General features: G+C 46.9%; 2 protein-coding genes across 9 annotated transcripts in view; both read left to right on the forward strand.

The window, feature by feature from the left end:
• The window catches only part of RANBP10 (RAN binding protein 10), a 66,924-nt gene extending 63,049 nt beyond the window's left edge, over window positions 1-3,875 (forward strand). The window contains exon 14 of one of the 2 annotated variants that reach the window (XM_081217765.1): window positions 389-3,875. In XM_081217765.1, coding sequence (XP_081073891.1) covers window positions 389-519 — 131 coding nt within the window. In that variant the 3' untranslated portion in view covers window positions 520-3,875. The remainder of the gene's footprint in view (window positions 1-388) is intronic. The other variant, XM_081217766.1, reaches the window with a different exon arrangement.
• A 1,805-nt stretch (window positions 3,876-5,680) lies between these two features.
• Window positions 5,681-20,822, forward strand: part of GFOD2 (Gfo/Idh/MocA-like oxidoreductase domain containing 2) — a 38,849-nt gene continuing 23,707 nt past the window's right edge. For 3 of the 7 annotated variants that reach the window (XM_081217804.1, XM_081217806.1, XM_081217810.1), the window contains exon 1: window positions 5,681-5,843. The gene's annotated coding sequence lies outside the window, so the exon portion shown is untranslated. The other 4 variants (XM_081217807.1, XM_081217805.1, XM_081217811.1 and 1 more) reach the window with 4 other exon arrangements.

Genomic DNA, 20,822 nt, shown 5'->3' on the forward strand with positions numbered 1-20,822 from the left:
CCCTTCACCCCTCCCTAGAAATTGCTGATGTTTATCCAAATCTGGGCAGTGAGCTCTGCCCAGAGGCTCTCTGGTGACCCATAGGACTCTTGGGCTCCCATGGCTGAACCTAAGCCCTGACCTCCCTCTGCCCAACTGAGTTGGCTGGCTAGATCATGATGGGCCCTAGACTATGACCCTGGGCCTTGGCTAGCTCAGTGCTCTAAAGAAAGCTGAGATTCACAGGCAGGGCCATGGCCTGGTGGCTGGGACACACTCACACAGAGACACATGAACGCTCTGTTCCAAGAGATTCTGTGCACTCCCCCCACCTTCTGCCCCCAAGGGAACTTGGACCTGGGCTTAGCCCTGAGCAGGGCAGTGACCAGGCCTTGTCTCTTCTCCACAGAGTCTCAGAACCTGCCAAAGCAGCCCCCTCTGATGCTCGCCTTGGGCCAGGCATCTGAATGTCTACGGCTCATGGCCCGAGCGGGCCTGGGATCTTGCTCCTTTGCCAGAGTCGACGACTACTTGCACTAGCTGACCACACTGTCTGGCCCCACCTGGCCCTCCCTCGGCCCCAGGGCTGGAGCAGCCCTGCCCTCCATCGGCACCTGGTGCAGGGACCTGGAAGCCATGGGCAGAGTCCACTCCTCCTGCCTGGCCTCCCCCGTTCCTTTCCTTCCTTCCCTTCCTTCCTTTCTTTTTCTCCCACCCTCAGTCTCTCTCTCTCCCCCCTTCATGTGCAGCGGCCTATGACACAGTATTGTCTGGTTACTTCTATTTTGAAAGAAGGGGTTTGTTCTGAGGAGAGGTTGGGGTTTTTTAATCTTTTTTTCCCCCCTCCTGACTGAGCCACCAGTATTTATCTCTGGAGAGTTTGTGCTGAGCTGGTTTCTGCTAATTTAGTGGTGAAGCCTATCCAAGTTGGTGATAGCTTATTATTTTCATAAGTAAAAAAAATGAGATTATATATATATATAAATATATATATTAAAAAAAGACACAGTATTTATCGTAGTGTTAGTGGTCCAGCACCTCTTGGGTGAAGCTGTCCAGACACCATATGTTTTTGAGTCCAACTCATTTAAAAAGAATCATCTCTGTCACCTCAGCCAAGTGATTCATTTATTTCAGGCTTCCCCTTTGTTGAGCCACAGGCCCAGCTGCAGCCTAGGGAAGCCCAGTAGGCTTTGGGGGCCACATAGTGGGCAGGTCAGGCTAAGCTGGTTTGCAGCATCTGAGAGGTGTGGGTCCCTAGGACCCTGAGAGCTGAACTGAGCAGAGAACTGCAGGGCCAAGGTCCAAAGAAGAGATGAATTGGCCCGGGGCTACACAGCAGAGCAAGGGAGTTAGAGGGTCCTTGGCTAGCACGATATCTACCATTCTACCCTGCCTCTCACTGCCTGCCTTGCCTCTCTCTCTCTTCCCTTTTCAACATCCTGCCTACCTTTGTTGTTAAGATGGCCAAATAATTCATTTACTCTAAATTGATTGCCTGGAAATTACCTGCCTTTGACCCGAGAGCTGCTGAGTGTCAGGCTGTGGGGAGGAAGTCTCCATACCCAGGACAGAGGCCCTTGAGTACAGGGGCTGCCTTTTTCCTGCCTGGATCTTCACCGTCTCTGCACAGCTCTGATGGAATTGATGCTTTCTGTTGAAAAGCCAGGACCTTGTGGAGACAGATTTTTGGGCTGCCAGTCGCTGGAGTGGATGGAACCCTTGACCCCCTAGGCCAGGCCTCACTGTAGCTGTGCCAGGCAGCTCCTTTGCAGTTTGGCCCCGGCCACTCTTAGGAAAGACTGTTAAGCATATTTGCTGGCCAGAGGAAAGGACCTCATGGGCTTTACAAATGTCCCACTGTCCATGTCAGACGGATCCTCACAGCTAGTTGTTCAAAAACAGTCCTGGTACTGCCATCAGGGAATCAGGAGAGGAAGGGTTACGATGCTGCCAGGACTTAGGCCGGCCATCTGTGGAGAGGACAGACTGCCCAGGAGGAAGAAAGGGAAGAGGCCTCCCAGAGGAGCACCAGGATGGGCTGGGATTTCCCCATCGGCCTCACAGTGGGAGGGAGTACCCAAGCAGCCCCTGCAAAGGGGCAAGGTCAGAAGTCGAGCTTCCAGTCCCTGCCTGGATCTGGGCTGGCCAAGCTCCTGCTTTCCATCAGTGGATTCAGGAATGGTTGGTGTGGCCTGAGGTATTCAGTGCCCACCAGGACTCACTGGGCCTACAGCTGGACAACAAGAGAAATGATTGAGTTGAGCTAACTGCTGGTGATGGGCCCAGTGGCCCTGTGCTCTCCCAGAATTCTGCCCTGGGACATGATCCTGTAGGCTGCTGCTTTTTTCTTGGTCCCTACTAGGGCCCCAGCTGGCATCCCAGAGACCGCAACCCATCAGGGGGGTGTTGTCCTGTCTGTAAAGGAAATTCATCCTGTTCAAACCTGGGGATGCCTAGCTCCCAAACCAAGAAGTTGGAAACATCAGGCTCTTAAAATGGTCAGAAGCAAGCAGGATTGGGAATTAAAACCAGAGGCTTTTGCAACTGGAATGAAGTTCAGAGAACATCTACTCCAACAATCCTCTCCTTTTATAGATAAGGAAACAGGCCCAGGAGATTAAGTGACTTGGCCAAAGTCACACAACAAATTAGGGCAGAACTGGGACTAACCTCATCCCTGAGGACTGGACAACACTGTTTAGTCCTAAAGCTGAATGGCGGGTGAGGGGTTAGGCTGGCGAGGCCTCCAGCAGTGTCTGCACAGCTGGTACCTTCAGGGGTGTGTCAGGCATGGGGATGGGTGCCTGGGCTTGGGTTGTAGAGCGGCTGAGCGGCCCAGGAGGGCTCAGGACAGCTGTGTGCTGCTTGGGGTTGGGTGTCCGCCTGCCTCACACTCAGTACCCATGGCCACCTCCCCATTTTCTGTGCCTTATCTCACTGTTTCAGCTGAGTCCAAGTTGTTTACTCTGTTCCTCTCCAGAGGGGCTTTCTGTCCCAGTTGGACAGCATACCTTTGGGACATAAGCCTTTGCCCCACAAGCCGTGGAGAGGACCAAACTCAAGCTGCTTGAGCCCACTGTCTTGCTGATAGTCCAGGCCTGCCTGCCAGCCCGAGGAGCCCCTTATGCACACCCAGTCCTGCCAGCCTGCTCCCGGGAGCCGAGAGTGGGGAAGGCACCTGGGAGGAGTCCCGGTGAAGAGCTGGACTTGAACCAAGGAGGCAGGAAGAAGACCTGGCTGGCTCTGTTGGGTTGTTCAGCCCTCGGGGAGCAGCCTTCCCTACTTCCCTTTTCCTCTTGCTTCACCAAATGGTCGCTCCTTCCAGAGCAGAAACTGGCGGACATGCAAAGAAAGCCAGAACCCCTATTCCTCACCTACATGGGTCTGTGGCTGGGTGTCGGCCGGCAGAACAGGGACACCAAGAGATGGAGAAGTGGGGACTGCCCAGCCTCCCAGCACCTTCCTACCCCTTAAGCAAGCACAAAGAAGATGAGGCAGAGACCTGTCAGAGCTGAAAGTTCCTTTGGTCGCTCACAACTCAGGTATGCACACCGTGTGGCAGCTGGGCAGGAGAGCCCTACTTGACCACCAGCCCCGTGCACACGGACCTGTGGCCAGATTGTGGACTCTGGCTGCCTCAGGCGCCGCCTCTTTGCATTGGGTTTTCCTCCATTAGTAACTACAGCTGACACAGACGTCCTCCACGTTGTGCACACTGGTTCTGCCTTTGTCCTCGCAAGTTGATACTTGGCATTAGCATGAAACTTGTGGGTGTGGGAGGGTTTAGAGAGAATTCTAACACAAAACATCCTATTAAATTGTACTTGAGAGATGAAAAAACTCCTGTTGTATTTTGACAGAATTATTTTTATTAAAATACACATCCATGAGTAGTCACGAGTGTCTGGTCTCTGTTGTGAGTCTTACTGGGATTGGCACCCTTGGTGTGGCACAGCCGTCCTGGAGGGCTTGGCCCCTTCCCAGTCTACTTGTCGAGTACCTAGGCCCCTGGTGTCTCAAGGATTCTCAAGACTTTTTGCAAGACCCCAAAGAGCATAGATACTTAAAGCTTTGATTCTCTCCTGCGAAACAGCTTTCATCTGAGACAAAGAAAAAGTAGCAAATACAAAAAGGTGGGCCATAGGACCTCTTCTCCTCAAATTAAGATCTTAATGCATTCTAAATACGCTCGCTCCAAACACTGGTCAGCACTCTTCTGAGGGGTATTAAGGTTAGCTTCCTTTCAGTCTGAGGAAAAAGAGCTCATGCTCAAAATCCCAGTTTGGGTGACCCCAGAAAATTAACCTTTCTCAGCTTCATTTTCCCCATTCTTAACATGTTAATCCTGCTTCCCCATGGTGACAGAGGATTACAGCATGCACAGGGCAGGGCTTGGCACCTAGGGACACAGGACATAGGGCCACCCTGCCTCCATGAGGATGCTCCCTAGTGTGACTGGCCTGCTCCTGCCTCCAGCTGCCTCCTCTGCTCCCAAGGCACCAGGGTTTTATGCAGAGGAGGCGTAAACTAGATGATGCTGCCGTCCACCTGGAGACAAGGCTAGAAGCAAACCATCTAGAAGGACAAGGCCAAACACAAGAAGGCAGGGTTGAGAAATATTTAGGGGGTGTTAGCACCACAGGATGAGTGACCGGATGTGAGGGAGATCGGGGTAGCAAGAGACAAGGCAACTGCAGGCTTTTTGTTGGGGTGAAAGGATGGATAATATAGGGGTATATTATCTACAAGATAATACAGGGAACAGGAGGGAATGGGTGGTGGCTAAAAGTCACTGGAGTGAGGAGGTTTGCTGGAGAGCATATAAATCTATCTCAGAGAGACATGTTTCCTGGAACTGGAAGGGTTCTGTGACCCAGTAAATAATGAAAACTGTCATGGATGCTCACGGTGAACATCACCCACTAATTGAAAGCTCTAAAAATCCTGTGTTAAGATGTGTAGCTTAACCCAGCGTTTTCCAAACTTACATTACTACAGAATGCTTCCCTTAGGGGCATTTTACAGGACTCTCAGGGAAAAGCTAGTGTAGAGGGGAAGAGTGGAGTATTAGATTAAGCACAAATGTCCTGGTTCCATAAGTAAAGCCACAGTAAACTCATTTCCCTCCAGACACATTTCCAACATAGCCTGTTTTACACTAAGGCTTACAGGTTTATTTCGCTGCTCTAGCGGACAGTTTGGTGAAACAAAGGGTACTCTCGTTACAAAGTGGTATTTATTTGGGGGGAAATAGGTTCCAGTAAAAAGATCAGGAGGACTGAGGTCACAGTCTTGAAAAGCACAGACATGTAAGGAACAACCAAAGAACATCCAGAAGAGGACCCCAGACAGGCACGAAAAAGCGAGTCATTAGGAGTCAGAAAGCCGCGAAGTCCGGCGAATTCGAGATAACTGTAGTTCTGCTAAGATACATCGTTTTCCAGCAGCAGACCTTCCTTTTTTCTGGGACAACCAATGCCCACCACACTACTCAGAACCTCCTCGTGGGAACCCTCTCTGTCTGCCGCCTCCACCGCCGGAAACGAATGACCAAGGGCTTCCAGCCAGACTGCTTAACCTCCGCCCCCAACCAACGAGCATGCGCAGCTCTCGGCCACGGCCCCTCCCTGCGGTGGTCCACCCCCGTCAGGGAGCATGCGCAGACCTCCCGCCGTCCCGCCCCTCCCTTTCCAGACCCCGGTTCCTTAGAAACCAGGCGGCGCGTTCCCGGTGGCGGCGCGCTAGGTTCCGGGGCCCGTGCGTCCCCGCCAGCCTCCCTCAAGGAGGGCTGGTGGCCGCCGAGACCCGTCCAGACCCTTGGTCTCCGGTGCGGCGCAGGGCGGGGCATGCCAGCTTGCCAGGTGAGAGGCGGCCGGCGACGGCGGGTGAGGATGAAGAAGGGCATGGCGCGGCGGCGAGCGGGCGCCTGCCGGGCCTCCTCCGCGGCCCGGCGCCCGAAGTCGGAGGCGGGGATACGCAGAGCTGGGGCTGGAGGGGGCCGTTCTAACAGCCAGCGCGGGCTCGGAGTTCGGGGGTCGCCCCAGAGTTCGTCCTCCCGCCTCAGAAATAGGACCTGCAAGTTTGGTCGTAGAATTTTAGAATTTTGGCTCCTGGAAGGACCTCGGCCATAACCCATCCCTTTACTGGACGCGAAAACCTAGGCTCCCCCGCCCTGTGCCGAGCAGACCCCCCTACCTGTGTGAGGACCGACGCTTTGTGGATAAGAATGTGAGGTATGGGAACCTCAGACAAAGGGCTCGTGGGGTAGCGGGTCCATCGTCTTTCAGAATGAGATGGTACTTTGGGGGGATAAATCTTTAAGAAAAGAGCGTTCAGGTGGCAGGTGGGAGAAGGGACACTCCAGAAGGTGCGGTGGCTCTGCCAGTCCCGGAGTGTCCACTGGCCAGATCTACCTGGGCCTGGCCTACCTTTGAAGCTCAAGAAGGAAGCAGATGGACTTGTGAAGACAAAAGGTGAGGTGAAGTATTCTCAAGGCATTATCAGATGAATGGTGAGGGAAGAAGAGGGGGCTGGGAGATCAGGACTTGTGAATGGTGGTGTGAAGAGTTTACAGCAGCATCTAAAGAACAAGACAGGAGTAGAAAAGTTTAAAGCTGCCTTGGATAGATACCAAGGAAGGTTATAAACCTTATTTATGTTCATTGTTCCCACAGTGTCATGCTGAGGGCAAGACACACGAGGAAGGAAGTAGGTGGCTTTTAGTATCCAGAAACTGGTCGCACAGGGCACAGAGGACCTTTGTAAGCTATGGGGCACAGAGGTCTCAGAAGGAAGAGCCCTGAGTCTGTGACCTTCAGGTGAACGGAACAACTGTTTAAATTAGAAAAGACACTTCATGCATTATTGTGATGTGGAGAGATATGGAGAAGATAGTAGTCAGGAAATCTAGATACATTCTTATTTATTTATTTTTGGCTGCCGTTGGGTCTTCGTTGCTGGGCGCGGGCTTTCTCTAGTTGCATAGAGCAGGGGCTCCTCTTCGTTGTGGTAGGCGGGCTTCTCATTGCTGTGGCTTCTCTTGTTGCGGAGCACGGGCTCTAGGCGCACAGACTTCAGTAGTTGTGGCACGTGGGCTCAGTAGCTGTGGCTCGTGGGCTCTAGAGTGCAGGCTCAGTAGTTGTGGCTCGTGGACTCTAGAGCGCAGGCTCAGTAGTTGTGGCGCACGGGCTTAGTTGCTCCACGGCATGTGGGATCTTCCGGGACCAGAGATAGAACCCTTGTCCCCTGCATTGGCAGGCGGATTCTCAACCACTGCGCCACCAGGGAAGCCCCTAGATACATTTTTTTTTTTTTTTTTTTTGCGGTACGCGGGCCTCTCACTGCTGTGGCCTCTCCCGTTGTGGAGCACAGGCTCCGGACGCGCAGGCCCAGCGGCCATGGCCCACGGGCCCAGCAGCTCCGCGGCATGTGGGATCCTCCTGGACCGGGGCACGAACCCGTGTCCCCTGCATCGGCAGGCGGACTCTCAACCATTGCGCCACCAGGGAAGCCCCCTAGATACATTCTTGATAAGGAAACTCATTTCCTTCTGAAAAACTACACCAGGGAACAAGAGTTTTAAGGCCATCCATTTTACAGAAAATGTGGAAAAGTTAGTGCTTTTGGACTAGGAGTTTAGAGAATTTATCTGTACCAAGAGCTGAAAATTTTCAGCAGACAGTACTATTGATAGACACCCACCCCACCCCCACCATTTTACAGCTAAAGCTTCTGTTGTGAGAGACTTTCTCTCACCACCTGGTTGTTTTATACCTTTCCTATGGAATGATTGGTCTGGATCTGATCTGTTATTTTTATTTGTTGGGAAAATTCAAATATGTGATTTCTGTAGTAATACTAGAACCCATTAGTAGTGGGATTAGCAATGAAAAAATAAGTACTCCCCCAAAAGACATAAATGTTTGTAATATGGGGTAAAGAAGTGTGTGGTTTTTAAAAGATGGTCCCTGATTCTAATCATCGAAGTCAGTTTGTTGCTAGCTTGATAAAGCTAATTTTCACTGTGTATTTGACTTTGCCGCAGGGTTGTTGTTGTTTTTTACCCCTCAGAGTGATAAGAGAAGATGCATTGAAAGCATGATGATGTTAATAGGTAAAATTAGTTTAAGGAAGAAAGCTTTGTTCTTCCTGTGTCCATAACTATGGCTATTGCGGCTTTGCATTTTATTGACTTTTCTTCCATCTCTGGAAATATTTGTATAAATACCTCAGGAAATAATGGGGTATTATCAGAAGGATACGTAATCTGTGGGGGAACGTTGGCACTGTTAACCAAATCCTGTCAGAAAAGCTTTATGAAAATGATTGTATTCTGTGTAGAAACCCTCATTACTTTAGCATTGGCCCAGATAGAAGACAGACAAGTAGGCCAAAATCAAAGTAGATGGAAGGGAGCAATTACCATCTGTGGCACTGGATAGGGGGTGGGAGGGTGCTTTGAATGTCAGTGCAAATACTTCCTTGAATGAGCATTTGGAGAAGATAATGCTTAAATGTGGTGAGTGTGCCCCATGGATTTGTGTGCATTATTTTAGCCCCTCTAATCAGAAAGACACTTGTTTTCAGAGGAGAAAGATGTGCACACTCTCAAAGTGTTTCTTCATTGCTATGGCAATGAAACCTTTGACAAATAATTACTTAACATCCATTCCATTTTCTGGGACAGCTGAGTGCAGTTATCAAACCTGGCCTGTAGTAAAGTAATCAACAGTATTTGACAGGCCAACTTACCAGATAAACCAGTAATGCTAGCAGGATTTACTTTCACTGAACTGCTTTTCTAGTTATACAATAAGAGGAGAAATAAAATGGGGACACAGCGTGATCTCATGTAGGAAGTTGTAATACACGGTTGGTGTTCGGAAAACACAGGAATCAGCGACCACTCACTTAGAAGCGGAAGAGCCCTTCTGATGCCTAACAAGTCACTTGTGTGTTTTTATAATAGGAGGTCCAATTCTAGGATAAATCCACTATTAGAATTGGACAGCATCTAGAAAAAAATTGGTTATTTTGCTGTATTTGAGAATTCGTTTACAGTATAGTAATAGGACATTATTTTTCTTACATACAAATAAAAGCAGCTTTGTATTAGTAAACTTCAGGACAGCCTAAAAGTCCAAATTACTTGAAAATTTAGATGTCAGATGTTTTTAAGAGTGGGGAATGAAAGATAGTTGAAATAAGTTTGGGCTCATGAAAATCAGAATGATAAAAGATACTGAGGGCTTCCCTGGTGGTGCAGTGGTTGAGAGTCCGCCTGCCGATGCGGGGGACATGGGTTCGTGCCCCGGTCCGGGAAGATCCCACATGCCATGGAGCGTCTAGGCCCGTGAGCCATGGCCACTGAGCCTGCGCGTCCAGAGCCTGTGCTCCGCAACGGGAGAGGCCACAATGGTGAGAGGCCCGCGTACCGCAAAAAAAAAAAAAAAAAAAAAAGATACTGAGAAAAACATGAAAACAGTAAGACTTCCCAGCACACTAACATTCACTTATGAATTAGCCGTTAGGTCAGGAATGAGCTCATTAAAGTACCATGTCTTTAAACCCAGACAAAGGAAATGAGAAATGGAGTAAATATTTCTTTTTCATGATGATGGGAATGAACACTTAGAAAATAGGATGAAACATGAAGAAGGAAGAGGTGAATGTTCCTGCATTACTTAAATACACTCAAACCCTACCCTTAACACGTGTTCTTTAGTCCTGCTCTTAGAAGGGGAATTGCAAGTAATGCCTTTGTCCTAGGTACTGTCAGTTTTCAAGGTTGCCAGTGACAAAATGCCACACTCTTTGGGACCCAGGATTGCCAGGAATTGCTGTGGGGATACCTCAGTCTCCCCACCACCTCTCAGAGCCATTCCCAGAAGCTGCTTCTGTAATGGTTCCTATCTGTCTTCTACTATGAAAGATTAGGAACGAAGGCTTTGAGGAATGGGAACTAAGTACTGAGCACAGTCTTCCTTTCTGGCCTGGGATAAGTCTGCTCCTCTCAAACCGTCAGCTCTCAATTTCTCGTGAGAATAGATAATCCCAAAATACAACCGGAAACGCTTCTAACTTGGCTTTGAGATTTACCATATCACTTTACAACCTCAAAACCTTTATTATTTACTTTCACGATTATATTTTGCTTAGAATGATAATGTTAGGCAAATCATGTAATTTCTGGGCCATAATTTCTTAACCTGTATAATGGTTATAACAGAAAATTGGAAAATGACATAGGTGCCTAACACTAGAGAAAGGAAAAGCTGGTTCATGTAGTCAGTAAAATACCACGTAACCCTTAAAAACTGTCTGTGACAACATGAAAAATGCATATGTCAAAATAGTAAGTGAAAAAAAATCAGGATACAAAGTTGTGAATACAGTTTGATTTCAAGTACATCAAACAGATGTAAAAACTTAGCAAAAAGGAACATAAAAAGAACACATAGTAATTTTCTATAATGAGTAAATATTAAAACAAACAAACCAACAAACCCCTCCTGAAAGTTTCTTGCTTGTGGAAAGAATGATACTCAACTTGTTTCCTCTCTGCGAGCCTTCACCCCTTCTTGCTCTCTGACTGTATTAAAAGTGGTGGAGGGAGAACGGTGGCAGGGACGGGGCAGCACTGATGTTTCCTAACTCAGGTGTCATGAACCAAACAGTAGTGCGGTTACCTAGGATAATGAACTTACATGTATGTATTCGAAAGGTGACTGTACAGATCTTATGCTGCTTTCTAAGACTGCTATTTCTTTTGGTGCTCGTTGATGAATAGTTTTGACCCTTAGGGTCTCTTTTGGTGCTTGTTGATGGATGGTTTTGTATTATAGCATCTCAAAGCACATTTTAGGATGTTCCACGTGGTTAATGGTTTCTGCAGCTTGGTGGTGGTTCCTGCTAGGAAATGGTTATCATCTCAGAGGGGCCTCTCTGGGGGTGGCTCTGGGAGCCTGTGAGATGTGTGTTTGTCATCCAGGCATCCTCTCATTGTCAGGGAAATGGGGGATGGTAGAGAGATCAGCTGTACTTCCTGTTACTTTTCAGCCTTTTGCACTCATATTCCTGTGCCAGGTGCTAAGGGGACATAGCTTGCTTTTTGAAGCAATGGGAGAAATGATTGAACATAGTATTTCTTATCTGATCTTATTTTCGAAACTAAATCATTGTGCTTAAACGGCTGTTTTGGTTCCCCCGACCGAAGGCTTGCTTCTGATCATAGTGGTTATTCTTTTTTTTTTTTTGGTTATTCTTTTAAAATTATTGTCTTTGTTTCTCCTTCCTTCACTGCTTAATATTCCCGATATGCTAAGATTGTTGTCCAAAGAACATTTAAATGCCTTCAAGTAATTTCCAAATTATTATAGGAGTGTTACCAAATACCTTGAAGTGTTAAGTTTCAGGGACCTGTTATCTCCTTAATACAGTCTTGGTCCTGAAAGAGCTTAGAGTCTCAATAGTGAGGTAAGACATTGAGCATCATTTAAACAATACTCAGAAAATTCTAAAATACTAAAATGAATGGCTATTTTCAGGTGGGCATATCCCATATACATCCTATATTTTATAACCGGCCTCCTTCATTACACATTAACCGAAAGGAAAACAGGAAAAAGGGGGTGTTATGGCAAAGACTGTCCTGAGATTAGGTTATTTTACATCTCAGGTTTAACACAGCTGGGCATGATCATGGCCTAGTTGGTAAGCAGTTTTCTGCATACAAGTCGAGATGTTTGTGAAGGGCACCGGGCATGTCCAGTCACTGGAGAACTACTCAACCTTCCTGGTGACCAGAGGCCATATAACAGAGTTAGAGAACACCGGTCAGGGTTGTTGTGTTCTGGGGTGCCCTAAGAACATCCTACACCCAAAATCTGAAGGAAGGCAGATAGGTAATTCTCTAAAGTGTCTCTTGCTGCCATAGAAATAGCCATTTTCACAGCGACAGGATGCTTGTATCCATATAGAATGTGGAAAACACAAAGAAAACCTTAGTAAATTAGGTTTGCACATTGAAAAATGTTTTATTATTTTAATTAAAAACTCATCCTCTTCTTGAGATTACAGGTAAAACCAAAGTATGTAATATACCTCACTCTAGGGTTGGCTACTTCACATGCATCACAGCCAAGTGTGCTTTACCTCAGCAAAGGCAGAGTCTTTGTCACATGCTTGCCACTCATTGTGTTCCTCTGTCAAATTACTTCTTGGTATTCAGCGGTGGGTGTAGCAAGAAATGGAAACTAAGCTCCAGGAACCTGACCTGTCTGGATCACTGCTCTGTGCCCCACCTTCTGGCATAATGCCTGACTCATTGTTGCCCTTAAAAGTATTAGGGAACGAATGAGGAAAGAACTCTGGTGACTGGATATTGTACCATTAAGTGGAGTGAGGGAGCACAGGAGAAGGAGAGGAAAGATGGTTTTGGGTTGGGAGAAGCTGGTAGGTCTCTCGGGTGGGATTTCCAGTAGACACTTAGAAGTATAGAGCCAGTTAGGAACGTTTGCATGGAGGTCAGAGTGAAGTTGAAGGATTAGATAAAATTGCTCTGTGAGAGAGTAGGGCTGAGGATGGAATTTTCAGGTTGATGTCAGTCTAGAACTCATTGTTAAGGCAATCTTTGAAAAAATAATCTTGTTATTGCCAGACTTTCAAAAGCAATAAAGAATTAATACAGCTGGTAGATAAGTACTTTTTCTTACTGTAATCATCAGCTGAAACTAACTTTCAGATCTAATAATTATCCAGATACCTCTGTGGGTGTTAAATTTACTTCTCCTTTATGACCCAATTTAGCTGACCCTTTTGTACATTGTGTAGTTACACCTCATTACACAGGTCATTAGGCCTTTCATTAGTGTCCCTCCTAGGACACCGTGTGGAGGGTAGTGCAGAGATGGGGAACTGGCATCTTTGGCTAGGGCTGGGTATGCTCTCCTGCCTCTGGTGGCTGCCTAACAGTTTACCTCCGTGTCAGCTTGTAGAAATGGGGGAATAGCATTTCTTTCCTTGGTCCTGTTTGTGTTTTTGCTGTCAGTGAGAAGGCAGCGATCTCTGTGTCACTGAGTCAGTGTAAGACACTTAAACAAATCGTAGAAAAACTAAACTTTGCCACAGAGCCTTTGGATCGTTGAAACCCAGGGACCAAAGTATTTGTCATAACTCGTGTAAAACTCAATGCCTGTTTGTTTTGTTTGGCTTTTATTTTTCAATGGAAACATACATGTAGGTAAAGAAACACTTGCACATTTATCTGAAAGCAGTCCTTCAGAAAGCAGTCCTTCAGACTATAAGTACAAGCTGGTTCCTGGGGAGCTCTAACTGAACTGCAGGTAGTCCCTCTGCTGTGAACATGCAGTTCAGAACTCAAGCTGCATACTTGCCCTGGTTCCTGCTCAGGCTCGGGTGATGAGGTGAGGTTGTCTTCCCTCTTGGGTCCAGCTCTGCTATCCACTCAGTGACAGCCTGTCTACCACAGTGGCTCAATTCCAGGTGTTGGGAGGCCCAAAGGAGGGCTGGGGGACAGTTAGACATACCTTCCTAATTAGTTCTTGGTACATGACTGATGTTGAAGGCCACATGGAAGGCTACTTATTTCCCCACCAGTTTCCTGGGTTTTGCAAAAGGAGGATTGAGCTAAAATTGACCTTTACATTTTAATTTTATCTCCTTTACCATGCTCAAGAATTACGCTCTTATGTTATAGATCCCTTTACAACTGGATGTTACGTCATGGCACCCGCCTCCTATGGTAATGTTCCACGTATCAGTTCTGGAGCATCATTCAGAGAAGCTTATATTCAGGGAATTCGCTGGTGGTCCAGTGGTTAGGACACGGCGCTTTCAATGCCGGGGCTTGGGTTCAATCCCTGGGCAGGGAACTAAGATCCTGCAAGCCCTGTGGCGTGGCCAAAAAAAAAACAACAACAAAGAAGCTTATATTCTTAAAGATTTTAGAACATATTTTATTTAAAATAGGGAGGAGGGACTTCCCTGGTGGCACAGTGGATCAGAATTCGCCTGCCAATGCAGGGGACACAGGTTCGATCCCTGGTCTGGGAAGATCCCACATGCTGTGGAGCAACTAAGCCTGCGTGCCACAACTACTGAGCCCATGTGCCGCAACTACTGAGGCCAGCACTTCTAGAGCCTGTGCTCCTCAACAAGAGAAGCCACTGCAAAGAGAAGCCTGCGCACTGCAACGAAGATTAGCCCCAACTTGCCACAACTAGAGAAAGCCGGCACGCAGCAACAAAGACCCAACGCAGCCAAAAATAAATAAAATTAAATCTTAAAAAAATAATAAAACAGGAAGGAAAAGCAGAACTTGAGCAGGAAAAACTGTTGCCTTCTAGTCAGTGCAGCTATCACAAAGGCTTTGACCTGACTTCTTGATTCATCTGTTCTCCTACTTATTCATTCATATGCTCATTCCTCAATCATTACTCAGCAGCACCTACTCAGCTTCAGACACTGCTCTGTCCTGGTGACAGCAAAGTGTGAGATAGGCAACCTTTTGACTTCATGACAGATCCCAGTGAAGTGTGACGGGCACTGTGAAAGCCAAAGCTCAGGCACAGCTTTTCTGAAGAAGTGGTGTTTAACTGGAGACCTAACAGATCTGAGACGGAGTTATCCTGAGGAAATAAGAAAAAGAAAAGATTGTTTCAGGCAGAGCAAACAGTTTGGACCAGAATCTCAGAGCAGGACTGAAAGAGTTAGATTTGGTAGCTGCTGGCATGCTGAGTGCAGTGTAAAGGGGAAAGTGGTAAGGTGGAGAGATGGGGAAAGGCCCAACCCACACTGGGGAGAGCCCATGAAGGAATTTGGGCTTTATCTTAGGGTCACTTAGAGGCTGGGGAAGGAAACGGTCGGGTCCATTTCCATCAAGACTTGCTCCATGTCTGTTCAGGGAACCAGAGCAGTGGATGAATTCAAGGGGCATTAAGATGTCCAATTGATGGGTTGTAGGGATAGACTGGCTGTGGGGACAGGAAGGCTTCACTGCTGCCACTGTGGTTCCTTAGGAACTGGTTAGGTTTGAATCACTATCACTTGTTTGAGTCCACTATCACTTACTTTCCCTTCATGATTGTCTGTTGGCATTTGACTGAACATAGCCCCTAGGTGCTGGATCACTGTGGTCCTGCAAGCCTTGATTGATTATTTATTTACTTACTTAACTTATTTATTTATGTATTTATTTATGGCTGCGTTGGGTCTTCGTTGCTGCACAGGGCTTTCTCTAGTTGCAGCAAATGGGGGCTACTCTTCGTTGTGGTGCGCAGGCTTCTCATTGCGGTGGCTTCTCTTGTTTCGGAACATGGGCTCTAGGTGCGCGGGCTTCAGTAGCTGTGGCTCATGGACTTAGTTGCTCCACGGCATGTGGGACCTTCCTGGACCAGGGCTCAAACCCGTGTCCCCTGCATTGGCAGGTGGATTCTTTTTTTTTTTGCGGTACGCAGGCCTCTCACTGTCGTGGTCTCTCCCGTTGCGGAGCACAGGCTCCAGACGCACAGGCTCAGCGGCCATGGCTCACGGGCCTAGCCGCTCCGTGGCATGTGGGATCTTCCCGGACCGGGGCACGAACCCGTGTCCCCTGTATCGGCAGGCGGACTGTCAACCACTGCGCCACCAGGGAAGCCCGGCAGGCGGATTCTTAACCACTGCGCCACCGGGGAAGTCGCAAGGCTTGATTTACAGTGTGCTTCTCTGTTAGAGAGAGGAAACTTGACTACAAGGGGTCTGAGCTAACTGATAAACTTGAGTCATGTCATGTAGAGGAGTGGTGGTAGTTGGAGAGACAGTTCTGGTTGAGGGCCCCTCTTGACAGGTCAAGTTGTAGCTTAAGACTGAGAGCATCAGCTCATTTTCCTAATCCCAATTGGCAGACAGAGCTATTCTGTTATATGATGCTTTCTTTCCTAAACCATTAAACCAGATTCTGCCCCAGACTATTTAATTAACAACGTAAGTACTCTCTTTATTACATTTGTGAACATATCTCAAGATCATACAGAATTATATACAGTTTTGATGAGTTCATTATATGTCTTTGTTTATTGATTAACTATGCAGAAGCAAGATCTGAAATCTTTCATTTTTTTTTCAGCAAATATTTACTGAGCACCCACTACATATCAGGCCTTGTTCTAGGAACTTGGGGGTACAGCAGTGAACAAAACAGACAAAAAATTCCCTTTCCTCAAGGAGCATGCATTCTAGCAGGGGTGGTAGGATGAGACCAACAATGGGAAGATAAACCTGCTTCTGATAAGACAGCATTTGAGTAGAGACCTGAAGGAAGTGAGGGAGTGAGTAAGCCAAGTTGATATCATCTGTACAGTAGAGGGAACTGCCAGTGCAAAGGCCCTGAGACAGAGACATACCTGGTATGTTTGAGATACATACAGCAGTGAACCGCTGTGGCTGGAGCAGAGTAAGCAAGGGGAAGAGAAATTGGGTATAAGGTCAGAAAGAGGATAGGGTGCAGACAGATCACGTAGGGCCTTTTGTGGGTCAGGGGAAGAACCTTGGCTTTTATTCTAAGAGAGATGGGAAGCTTGTGGCGCCTTCGGGCAGGGGAGTGGCTTGATCTGACTTACATTTTAATTGTGTCACTCTCAGTGCTTTGTTGACAATAGATTGGGGGTGCAGCATGGGAAGGGGCAGGGTAGAATCTGGGAGACCAAGTGGGCCGTCGTAGTAACACTGGATAGAGGTGATAGTGACTTGAACTAAGGTGGTGGCAATAGAGTAGTAGGAAGTGCTCGGATACAGGATGTGTTTTGAAGGTAGAGAGCCAGCAAAACTTGTTTTTATGGATCAGGTGAGAAGTGTGAGAGAAGAAGAAGGATCAAAGACTACTCCAAGGTTTTGATTTGAACAGTTGGAAAATTTGTGTTACCAGTTCCTGAGATGAAGCCATTGTGGGAAGAGAGAGTTTGGTGGGGAGAAACATCAGGAGTTTAGTTCTGGACACCAAGTCGAAATGTACATCAGATAGGCAGTTGTTTATACTAGCCTGGAGCTCAAGGAAGAGGACCTGGCTGATAACTTTGGGAGTCGTCAGAGAATAGATAGTATTTAGTGAGACCGAATAAGATCATCAGTCATGAGCCAGGAGCAATGGTTACCACAGTCATTATCAGGAGAAACTAGCAGAGAAATGGCCAGAGAGGTAGGAGGAAATCCAGCTAATGTCACACTCTGTTTTAAAAATAGATTGGGGGACTTCCCTGGTGTCGTAGTGGTTCAGAATCCACCTACCAATGCAGGAGACATGGGTTCGAGCCCTGGTCTGGGAAGATCCCACATGCTGTGGAGCAGCTAAGCCCGTGTGCCACAACTACTGAGCCCGCGTGCCCCAACTACTGAAGCCCGCACACCTAGAGCCCGTGCTCCGCAACAAGAGAAGCCACCGCAATGAGAAGCCCACGCGCTGCAATGAAGAGTAGCCCCTGCTCACTACAACTAGAGAAAGCCCGTGCACAGCAACAAAGACCCAACGCAGCCAAAAATAAAAATAAATTAATTAAAAAAAATAGATTGGGGAATTCCCTGGCTGTCCAGTGGTTAGGACTCTGTGCTTTCAACACAGAGGGCACGGGTTCAATCCCTGGTTGGAGAACTAAGATCCTGCAAACCACATGGCACGATAAATAAATAAATAAATAAATAAATAAATAGGGAGGGAGAGAGGGAAGGAGGGAGGGAGAGAGGGAGGGAGGGAGGGAGGAAGGAAGGAAGGAGGAAAAGGAAGAAAGATAGGAAGATTGATTGAGGGCCCAACTCAATAACTAGGGTCCTGGCCTCATCACTGGCCACAGTGCTTTATTTTAGCATATTTTGTATTAAGATACAGTTACTGAAAAAATTCATCCTCAGAAAAATCTAATTCCCAAACAAGCCCCTTGATACTGGCCCCTTGGAATGTGTCTGAGGGGCCAGAGGCCTGCGGCAAAGTCTGAGGAGGGGTGCCCTAAGGGTGCACAGCTCTCAAAGGCTGCTGCTGCTGGGGAGTTCCAGCTGTGGGCTGGTTCTGGGGCGTGGTGGGGTGGGAGCTGAGCTAGCCACCCTTGTGGTGTGCTAACCTTATTGCCCAACCTGTACAGCTACAACCACAAACTGTTACACATTATTTCTCACTTATAGCCATCATTAATTTCACCTGCCTACAGCGATACTGGAGAACTCCTTTCTGAACCCTCACTTCCTTAGTATGAGTTGTTTGTGAGTGGTGAGGACTTACCTAACACCCATAGCTCAGCAGCTCATCCAGTGTGATGTTGGCTAGGGAAAAGTGCCATCTTCAGATCCTCAGCAAGTGCCGAGAGTTAGTAGATCATTGGCCTTAGCTTGGCTTCAGCCATTGTCTCCATACAGTCATCCCTCGGTATCTGTGTGTGTGTGTGTGTGTGTGTGCGCGCGCGGGCGGGGGTGGTGTGGTTCCAGGACCCCTATGGATACCAAAATCCACGCATGCTCAAGTCCCTTATATAAAATGGCATATAACTTACATCCTCTCATATGCTTTATATCATCTCTAGATTACTTATAATACCTAATACAATGTAAATGCTATGTAAATCGTTGTTAATACAATGTAAAACTATGTAAATAGTCACTGGTGTGCAGCAAATTCTAGTTTTATGTTTTGGAACATTCTGGTATTTTCTTTTTTTTTAATATCTTAGATCCATGGTTGGTTGAATCTGAGGATGCATAGATACGGAGGGCCAACTCTATTGGTACCAAAAGTATGCTTACATGGTTTTTGTTTTGTTTTAAAGGAAAGAGACTTTTGGGCTTCCCTGGTGGCGCAGTGGTTGAGAGTCCACCTGCCGATGCAGGGGACATGGGTTCAAGCCCCGGTCTGGGAGGATCCCACATGCCACGGAGCGGCTGGGCCTGTGAGCCATGGCCACTGAGCCTGTGCGTCCGGAGCCTGTGCTCCGCAACGGGAGAGGCCACGACAGTGAGAGGCCCACGTACCGCAAAAAAAAAAAAAAAAAAAATTAAAGGAAAGAGTCTTTTAATTCACACATGTCCATTTAATTTGATTATAGATGTAAATCTGCAGGGTGCAAGTAGGTTGTTCTATACCCTCAGACACCACTTATGGTGGTTAAAAATTGAGGTATAATTTACATACAATTAAATGAACAGATGCTAAGTATTCAGTTTGATGAGTTGTAACAAATATATCCCCATGTAACCACAATGCAACACAAGATATAGAGTATTTCCATCATCTTTGTTTCCTGGTACCCCTTTCTGGTCGGTTCCACACCTCCCTGCCCCACACCCCAACCTGCCAACCAGCACGCTACCACTTCTGACTACTGTCATTAATAAGTAAGGTTTGCCTGTTCCTGTCCCTCAAATAAATGGAATCCTACAGTATGAGGGGTTTTTTGGTGTGTGTGCCTAGCATCTTTCACTCAACATAACATTTTTAAGATTCACACATGTTGTTGCATATATTAGTAGTTCATTCATTTTTACTGCTTTTCTGTATTCCATTGTATGCCTATACCATAATTTGTTTATCTAATCTCCTATTCATAAACATTTGGGTTTATTACCAATTTGGGGCTAAGGTGAATTAGGACTGCTGAGAACATTTTGTCTAAGTTTTTTGTGGACATATGTTTTCATTTTCTTGGGTAAATATCTACGAGTGGAGTTGCTGTGTCATTGAGTTGATATATGTTTCACTTTAGAAGAAAATGTCAGTTTTCCAAAGTGACTGTACTATTTTACACTGCCACCAACAATGTATGAGAGTTCTATTTGCACCATATCCTCTCCAAACTTTGGGATTGTCAGTCTTTTTTTTTTTTTTTTCTTTGCCATTCTAGCGAGTATCTTGAGTATCTCAGTTTGCATATCCCTGATAACTAATAATATGGAGTGCCTTTTCATGTGCTTATTGGCTTTTCCTGTATCTTTTGTGTGAAGTGATCAAAGTCCTTTGACATTTAAAAAAAATCAAGTTGTTCATTTTTTCATCGTTGACTTGTAGGATTTCTTCTGCATACAAGTCCTTTGTTACATAGATGTTTGGCAAATATTTTTTGCTAATCTGTGGCTTACCTGTTTATTTTTTTAGTGGAGTCTTTTTTACGAGGGCCTCTCACTGTTGTGGCCTCTCCCGTTGCGGAGCACAGGCTCCGGACGCACAGGCTCAGTGGCTATGGCTCATGGGCCCAGCCGCTCCGCGGCATGTGGGATCTTCCCGGACCGGGGCATGAACCCACATCCCCTGCATCAGCAGGCGGACTCTCAACCACTGCGCCACCAGGGAAGCCCATAGTGGAGTCTTTTAATGAGCAGAAATTCTGTAAAATTTTGAAATCCAGTTTATCAATGGGTTAATGCTTTTTGTGTCCTGTCCAAGAAATCTTTACCTATTCCATGGCCTTGAAAATGTTCTCTGATATGTTTTTCTAGAAGCTTTATGGTTCCGGTTTTTACATTTAGGTCTTTGATTCATTTTGAATTAATTTTTGTGTACACAGTGAGAAAGGAAGAGTCAGGTTTTTTGTTTGCCATATGGAAATCTAATTGTTCCAACACCATTTTTTAAAATTAATTTATTTATTTTTGGCTGTGTTGGGTCTTCATTGCTGCACGTTGGCTTTATTTAGTTGCAGTGAGCGGGGGCTACTCTTTGTTGCGGTGCGCAGGCTTCTCATTGCAGTGGTGTCTCTTGTTGCGGAGCATGGACTCTAGGCGCATAGGCTTCAGTAGTTTTGGCTCGCAGGCTCCAGAGCGCAGGCTCAGTAGTGGCTCACAGGCTTAGTTGCTCCACGGCATGTGGGATC

The sequence above is a fragment of the Mesoplodon bidens genome (genome assembly GCF_964165515.1).
Source record: "Mesoplodon bidens genome assembly, chromosome: 18".
Taxonomy (NCBI): Eukaryota; Metazoa; Chordata; class Mammalia; order Artiodactyla; family Ziphiidae; genus Mesoplodon; species Mesoplodon bidens.